The sequence below is a fragment of the Peromyscus maniculatus genome, chromosome 3, assembly GCF_049852395.1.
Source record: "Peromyscus maniculatus bairdii isolate BWxNUB_F1_BW_parent chromosome 3, HU_Pman_BW_mat_3.1, whole genome shotgun sequence".
Lineage (NCBI taxonomy): Eukaryota > Metazoa > Chordata > Mammalia > Rodentia > Cricetidae > Peromyscus > Peromyscus maniculatus.
Window position 1 is genome coordinate 57,125,881 of NC_134854.1, and position 8,018 is coordinate 57,133,898.

An 8,018-nucleotide genomic window follows, 5' to 3' on the forward strand; every position below is an offset into this window, starting at 1 on the left:
TCTCTGAACTGCTTTTATCTACACAGAGGCAGATCCTTCAAAAGGAACTCGATTGTTATAAATCCCCTCCCCGGGAGTTTCATCAACTGGAGGAGATTGACCCTCATCGCAGGAGCAGAGAGAGGCTGACACCACGGTGAGGCGAGCTTTGTCACAACCTCTCATACCTCCCATCCGTTCTAAGAGCCCGTGTATCTTTCCATGAAAGCACTTGCCCCCCACCCCCTCGAGTGGCCTACATTCCTTCTGCCCATCCCCTGGTAACATGGTGTGTAAGCTCTCAAATCTCACATAAAAAATTCTCCAGGTCAGCAGGATGGCACAGTGGGTGGAGGCCCTTGCCTCCAGCCCCGAGAACCTGGGTTTAGTCACTGGAACCCACATGGCAGAGGAGAGAAAACTCCTACAGGTTGCCCTCTGACCTCCACATGCACAGCACACACATGAATAAATAAATGTAATAGATTTGTTAACATTTATTTATTTTACGTGTATGAGAAATTTGCCTGTACATAAGTATGTGCACCACATGCATCCAGTGCCCAAGGGGGACAGAGAGAGGGTTGGAAGCCCTGGAACTCAAGTTATGGATGGTTGGGAGCCACCAATTGGGTGCTAGGAACCAAACCAGAATCCTCTACAAGAACAAGTGCTCTAATGGCTGAGTTGTTTCTCCAGACCCTGTAATAGTTTATCTATCTATCTATCTATCTATCTATCTATCTATCTATCTATCTATCTATCTATCTATCTATCTATCTAACACCTATCTACCTGTCTACTTACTTACTCATTTTTATCTATCTGGGTGTTTTGTCTGCATGTATGTCATGTGGATGTCAGAAAGGGTCTTTAGATCCCCTGGAACTAGAATTACAGATGGGGTTAGGAGCCACAGTCTAAGTGCTAGAAATCAAACATGAGTCCTCTAGAAGAGCAGCCAGTGCTCTTAACCGCTGAGCCATCTCAGCAGCCCCAAGCCCAGTTTGGTACTGGAAATCTAACTAACTACTCAATGCTAGTGAAATTGTGGCTATTGGAGGAGAATCTGCAACCATCGATTTACATAGCCAGCGTAACCCAATCTATACAATCTATAAACATCTGTCCTTATACCCACAGGTTAAGTGTAGTAGTCTTCAGCCTTCACCAAGGAAACTTCTCTTTGCAACAGATGGAGACCGCTACCAAAAAATGTAATAAAGGGTTTTTTGGTTTTGTTTTTGGGGGGTTGATTGTTTTTCCAGACAGGATTTTTCTGTGTAGCTCTAGCTGTCCTGGTACTCACTCTGTAGACCAGACTGGCCTCGAATTTAGAGATTCACCTGCCTCCACCTCCCAAGTGCTGGGATTAAAGGCATGCACCACCACCACCCAGACTGTAATAAAGTTTTTTTAAAAAATCTTTTCCTATGATATTCCTAATGAATGTAATATTAAAAATCAATATACCCATATCCCTAGTCTATGTTAATCTGCCCATTGTCACTTTATTTCATAGGTCCAGCTATGAAAGCTAGTAGATTGGGAAGGTTGTCATTTCTCTCCTATCCCTTCTTTTAATGTTTTAGGGAGAATGGAAAACTAATAAACAGAAAGCTCTTGGCACAGTGCCTGGAACACATCAAATGTTTCGATAAATGTACTATGTGTCAATGTCCCATCGCTGTCACACTGCTCCCAAGCAGGGAAGATATTCATGCCCACACACGAAGTGCCAGCATCCTAAGTAAAACCTAGCAGGTAGTGGGGCGGAGGGAATGCTGCCTTCCTAACTTCCCACCTAGAGCGCCACGGGTCATCTGACCTCACCCCACTCCATTTCCTTACTTATTCTAGCAAGAAGGACTGTTTGTCACCCTAGCTGTGGACATCCGGGTGGGCACAACTGCCAGCATTTTCTCAGATCCCGAGGCAAGGCTCCACACAGGAAGCCCCTCTTTAACCTGCTTTGTATTCCCGCACTTAGTCCAGACTCTTCCTGCTCCCCTACAGATATTGCTGGAACCCTTCTATTCTCTCATGTAAATTTCCCTGGTCACTAGAGAACCCCTTCAAATAGCAAGCGTGTGTCCGCACACGGCACAGGGCCCTCTACAACCCAGCCCCACCTCAGCCACGTTGTCTGCTCTTACCTCTAACTCCTGAGTGCAGCTGGACCCATCTCCGTGTGTGACACTTCAGCGCTAATTGCTGTGACTTACTTTTATGGTACTCTAGGAGCAGGGACCATGTCTGTCTCCAATCACGTTCTCATCTTCTATTTTAACTGCTGCTATCATTTATTACATCTGTAACTTCCGTGAGTCTACTCTATCTACCAGATACTATATTGCAAACTTTAATTCAGTCGCTTACTAAATTTGAAGTCTATAACTATCCCAGTGAATAGACGTGATCACTGACCTTGAGTTATTGGCAAAGGGTGGTTTTCCTGCGTCAAATTTTGGGTCAAGACATGGTCAAACTGTGCTTTCTATTAAGCAATCATTCCATAAATGTTTGTTCAATAAGGCTAAAATCACTTAATGAGCTACAAGTAACAGTTAAAAACACGCGAGTTACTATTACAGTATCAGGACTAAATTATACTAAGTATTTAAGTTTGGTTTTTGTTGTTGTTGTTTTCCAAGACAGGGTTTCTCTGTGTAGTTTTGGTGCCTGTCCTGGATCTCGCTCTGTAGAACAGGCTGGCCTCAAACTCACAGAGATCTGCCTGGCTCTGCCTCCCAAGTGCTGGGATTAAAGGTGTGCGCCACCACCGCCCTGCAGTATTTAGGTTTTTTATTAAATTTTCATTTGTATATGTGTTTATGTACATGTACACACACCATGGCACACGTCTGGAGGTCATAGGACAAATTTGGGGAGTCAAGTCTCTTCTTCCATCATATGGGTCAAGGGGATTGAACTCAGGCCATCAGGCTTGGCAGCAAGTATCTTTACTTGGAAAGCCATCTCACTGGCTCTATGCTAAGTATTTTACATATAGGGTATCATTTAATTATCTTATGACACAGGGATGACTATCAGACCGGTATTTTGAGTTCTAGACAAGCTAAGTAACTTATTCAAAATCTTGCTACTAACAAAAGGTTAAGCCAGGTCTCAACCACAAGTCTTTCATCCCAAAGGCAATGCTCCAAACAGCTGCTCTCAACTGCTTCCCTTAAATCCATTAGGGCTTCTGGAGTCCAAAGCTAGCTGCGTTGTTGGTTATGACTACCACATTATTACCCGTAATCAGTAAGATGTGGGAAATAAACCACTCAACATGAACGTACACTTCTTTATAACTTTTTCAGTTATTCCACATTTTAAAACTTAAGCAATACCACCAAAAGCCAAGGTCAGTATCAATATTTGGAATGTAACTGGAATAAGGAATAAACTTTTTTTTCCACATGTTTTCCAAACCAGCAAGGACTAACCAGTTGAACGGCCCATCTATGGCTTGTTAATGATGAGCTGAAGACAGATTAATGATGGCATTAATGAACCCATAGCCAAGGAGCCTGTGCTAATTAGAATCATAAAGTATGCTGGTGGCTCATTTGTGAACTCCTCTGGGGAAGAAGGTGGTGGAAACCATACAAACATTTCAAAGGAGCAAAAACACTTGCTATGGTGTGTGGTGGCCACAAGCTGAAGGCAGCACCATTAGCCAACAAAGGAAGAATAAAATAAGTAATGGCTTTCTGTGTAAGTTTTTATTCGTTTATTTTGAGTATTATTACTTTTTAAGGCAGGGTCTCGCTGTGTGGCTTTATCATCAAGGCTCCTAGCTAATAGCTATGTAGACCAGGATAACCTCTAACTCCTGACACCTTCCTTCCCATCTCTGCCTCCCAGTGCTAGGGGTGTAGGGAGAAACACCACTTCTGGCACACTTCTATGGTCAACTAGAAAAAGCAAAACTAGAATGTAACTAGACCACAAAGAGAGAAGCGTAAAAAGAAAGACAAGTGAGGGATGAGGGTGGGGGAAAAACGGGCCAAATATTCAAAGTGAACCAAAGGGCATTACAGACAAGAGCCCAAGGAAGAGCATAAATTAGAGTAACAGAAGGTTAGATGGGGAAGAACAAGAAATAAGACAAACCAGGAAAGGAGCTGGTGTGAGGGAACAGGAATAATGAGGAGAAAGATGTCTGACACCAGGGAGAAAGGTGACTAGAAGACGACACATAGATGTGAAGAAGTTGAAGTGATGTATCTGCTGAAGGAAAAGAAAAGAAGGGGATCCAACATAAATGTAAGAATTACAATTAAGAAAATTAAGAAAAATTAAAAATCTGAGTAGCTAAAGCAAAGAGAAAAGCCTAACTGTGTATGGGAGGGGAACAAATCAATTTCTAATTTTGAAAAAGAACAGTTGTTAGAGGCAGACAGAAAGAAGCCATGGAATGCGATGTGAAACGGGAGAAGAAGGTAAGAAAGGATCGACCGCCAAGTGCGTGGGAACTGTCAAGGGCTAGAGAAAAGTGGAATTAGGTGAGTAGGAAACAGACTGTAGAAAACCAGTTAAGAGGTGGGGGTGTTGGAAACACGCCCATAACTCAAAGACTCTCATGAGTGAGGGTGTGCTGGCTCTCTGCTCATGCTATGGCTCTCTTCTTGACCAGGAAGTGTGGTGAGTGCTTTAACAGGCATAAACCCCTAGCAGAAGTAAAATATAAAACTTTTAAGTTATTTGGTCTTTGGTGGGGCATTTGGATTATTTCAAAAAAAGCAATTTTTCACTCTGGAGAAAAGAGGGTGATAAGTCCACAACTGGGAAGCACGCAGAAGTACTTCAGTTTGGAGAGACATGCCGGGGATATCAAAAACCAACTCTTGCTTCTTGATACTAAGGAAGTAACTTTGTCAAGGGTTAATTTTGAAAGCATTGAATCCATAACCTTCATACATTTTTTTTTCCATAATGGCCATGTGTAATCTGACACATAAGAAACCATGAAAAGAAAGTAGGTATTTGGAGGGGTTAGGCTCACCCCCACCCCACCCCACCCCCTGCCCCGGACAGGAGGTGAAAAACACAGGAAATAGGAGAATAGAAATGAGCAGCAAAGAAAGGCCCTCGCTGTCTGGGGAAGGGGCGCCTGTCTGGAAGGAGTGGGCTGAGCCTGGGACACAAGTGCAGAAGCCACCTGCAACTGAGGCAGCCAGGCTTGGCAGCTGGAGGGAGCCCGGGAGTGGGGTGAGGATGCGGGTGGGAGTGGGAGAAGGCACACCTCCAAATTCATCGTTTCGGATTCCTCGGACTCTTCGGATTCCTCTTCGTTCTGATGGTGCGCCTCCACTTCTGCATCCGGAGAGCGGGAGCGGTGCATGAGCTGTTGGAGGAGGTAGGAGGAGGCGCTTTTGAAAGTCCCTTTCGTTCTCTGTCCCATGGGAAAAGCAGGCCATTGTGTCCGACGATGTTTTGCTGCGAGCGACAGTATTGCCTGGATTACAGCTCGGGAGGCTCCCAAGCCTCCCTGGAGAGAGGGCGCCTTCCCCTTCGAGGGACTTTTCTCGTAGGCCGACATCTTGTTTATACGCGTTGCCTAGGAGATTGCCGTCTTGGCCCTCGCCGCCGCAAAGACTTCTGGGGGTTGTAGTCCCACCCCTCCGTGCTCGTGCAGTCTTGGGGTCTCAGTCAATTTTGCAGTTACTTTTCTCTGCTACTTCTTTTATTTTCCTCTCTTTAGTACGTTCAGTCTCTAGTTTTGTTCCTTTTTGCTTGTGTTTTTTCATCTCCCTTTTCACCCCCTTTCTTTGTCTCCAACTGTCTGTCTTAGAACTTGTTCATCTCACATTTGATAACATTCACACAAGCATCTCCAGTCTTCATCCACACCTTTGAACTTTGGAAGTGTCTTAGTTAGGGTTTCTATTGCTGCGACAAAACACCATGACCAAAAGGCAAGTTGGGGAAGAAAGTATTAATTTGGCTTACACTTCCATATTGCTGTTCATCATTGAAGGAAGTCAGGGCAGGAACTCAAACTGTAGGATTCTAGAGGCAGGTGCTGATGCAGAGGCCATGGAGGGAGCTGCTCACTGGTTTGCTCCCGATGTCTTGCTCAGCCTGCTTCCTTATAGAACCCAGGTCTGCCAGCCCAGGGATGGCAGCACCCACCATGGGCTGGGCCCTCCCCCATCAATCACTGAGAAAATGCCTTTACAGCTGGATCTTATGGAGGCTCTTCTCAACTGTGGCGCCTTCCTCTCTGATGACTCTAGCTTGTGTCAAGTTGACATAAAACTAGCTAACAGGTTTTCTGTACCCGACACAGTAAGCAAGATCAAGCCGAATTAAAAAGTAAAAGACCAGATTTATTTGGGGGTGGGGGCGGGCGGGGACGGACGGGAGGCGACACGACAGGAGAAAAATCACATGGCCAATCTAAAGTGGGGAGTTTAAATACACTGTAAGGGGGGGGGGGTAATGACATGTTCTCAGAAGTTGGGTTTGTACCCAATTATGGTACCATTTTAGGCGCGGTCTTGAGCAGCTAGTAGCCTCGGGGGCGGAGCCGCTGTGACCGCCAGGAATGCAGAACTGGACTTTTGGGCTGGTTTTCTGAGAGGGCGGGGTTTTGAGAAAGAGAAGTGGACCGTGGACCGGGGCTGGAGATTCCAGCCGAACACAAGCCAGTGCAGGAAGGGTCTGGCATCCCTAATTCTGTGGGAAAGCTAGTGATGCTGAAATGTAACACAATGCAGAGCGCTGGGGGAAGAGATAAGCCTGTGAGATAGATGACTTAGAAGACCTGATTCCTCTCCTTTTCCTTTCTTTGTGGATAATAAAGAGAAACTACCAAAGGATTCTGAAAGCTCATTTGCAGTTAATTTACATTCCTGTCCAACTCTAAGCCTGGTCCTTGTGGGGAGGGGGACTAGCAGTGGGAGGGGAGGGGAGGGGAGAGAAGGAAAGAGAGTGAATCAGACTGACAGTGTATCTGAAAGCCTCTGAAGAGCTGTTAGCATCCCATAAATAATTGTATTAGTCAAGTGACCTGCATTGGTAATTATTTTCATCCTGTTGAATAGTTCTCTCTACAGTTTTATAAAACGTTCCTCTTGCAGGATTACAAAGCATGGTTTTATGCTAGTGTGATTTTATGAAACCCAAATCCTATAGCCTTAAGCTCCACAAAACTGTGGTAACTATTATTGCCGTAATGATGACAGTCGGGATCCTAACAGGGAAGTTGTCCTCATCCTCTGGCCTTACTGGGCCTTTTCTCCACACTTCAGTGACAGCAGCAACAAATACAAAATGATCCTGCCGATGGTTGTCAGGGGAGAAGGAGGAAAAAATCCTTATGGACACTATCCATTGACTATTATCTTTTTTAGTGCTTGAGGGACCATTAAAACTGACATAAAGCTTTTAGAATTACCTTCCTTCATTATCTTGCTGCTCATAACTGGAAAGGACACAATGAAAGTGTCTCTCTGCTAGGTTCGCCTTGCTTCCTATTCCTTTCTGACGAGGGATTTCTCTTCAATCTCATTGCCTTAGGGTCCAGCTCCACCTAACTAGGAAAACTAGACTATTTGCTCTCCCCTTGCAGAACTCATAAAAATGCAAACCCTATGTGTATTTCCAATAAATAACCTTACTAGCATTTGTATTGGAAAGAACTTTGCCAATGGCAATCTATTGAGAAAAGTGTCTTATGGTAGATTTCAGATCTGCCAAAGAATAATCCCAAAACATGAAAAACATGTTTGTCACACAAACACTAGAGTGAAACCCAAGGCAAAGATACTATTCAAGTCAATCAGTGAGGGAAGGCTAAGGATGGCAACTGTGTCCAGAATCCATAAGAGAAGGAATTCTGAAATGCGTTTGCTAAGTCTACTGTCAGAAATAAGTTTGAAGTTCCACAAAGACCATCACTCCCAACTGAAGTATCTCAACAAAGCAAACCTTTACTCTTGTTCAGGAGGGTGAACTAGAAAGAATGAACACAGACACACAGAGGCAGGCAGTATAGAAGTGTTCACTCTAACTCAGGTGGTAAC

General features: G+C 44.5%; 1 protein-coding gene across 3 annotated transcripts in view; it reads right to left on the reverse strand.

Annotated features, from left to right (window-relative positions):
- Lrguk (leucine rich repeats and guanylate kinase domain containing) overlaps positions 1-5,581 on the reverse strand; it is a 122,025-nt gene extending 116,444 nt beyond the window's left edge. Inside the window, exon 1 of one of the 3 annotated variants that reach the window (XM_006990370.4) lies at positions 5,234-5,581. In XM_006990370.4, coding sequence (XP_006990432.2) covers positions 5,234-5,530 — 297 coding nt within the window. In that variant the 5' untranslated portion in view covers positions 5,531-5,581. The remainder of the gene's footprint in view (positions 1-5,233) is intronic. The other 2 variants (XM_042273021.2, XM_076566557.1) reach the window with 2 other exon arrangements.
- Between the last annotated feature and the right edge of the window lie 2,437 nt (positions 5,582-8,018).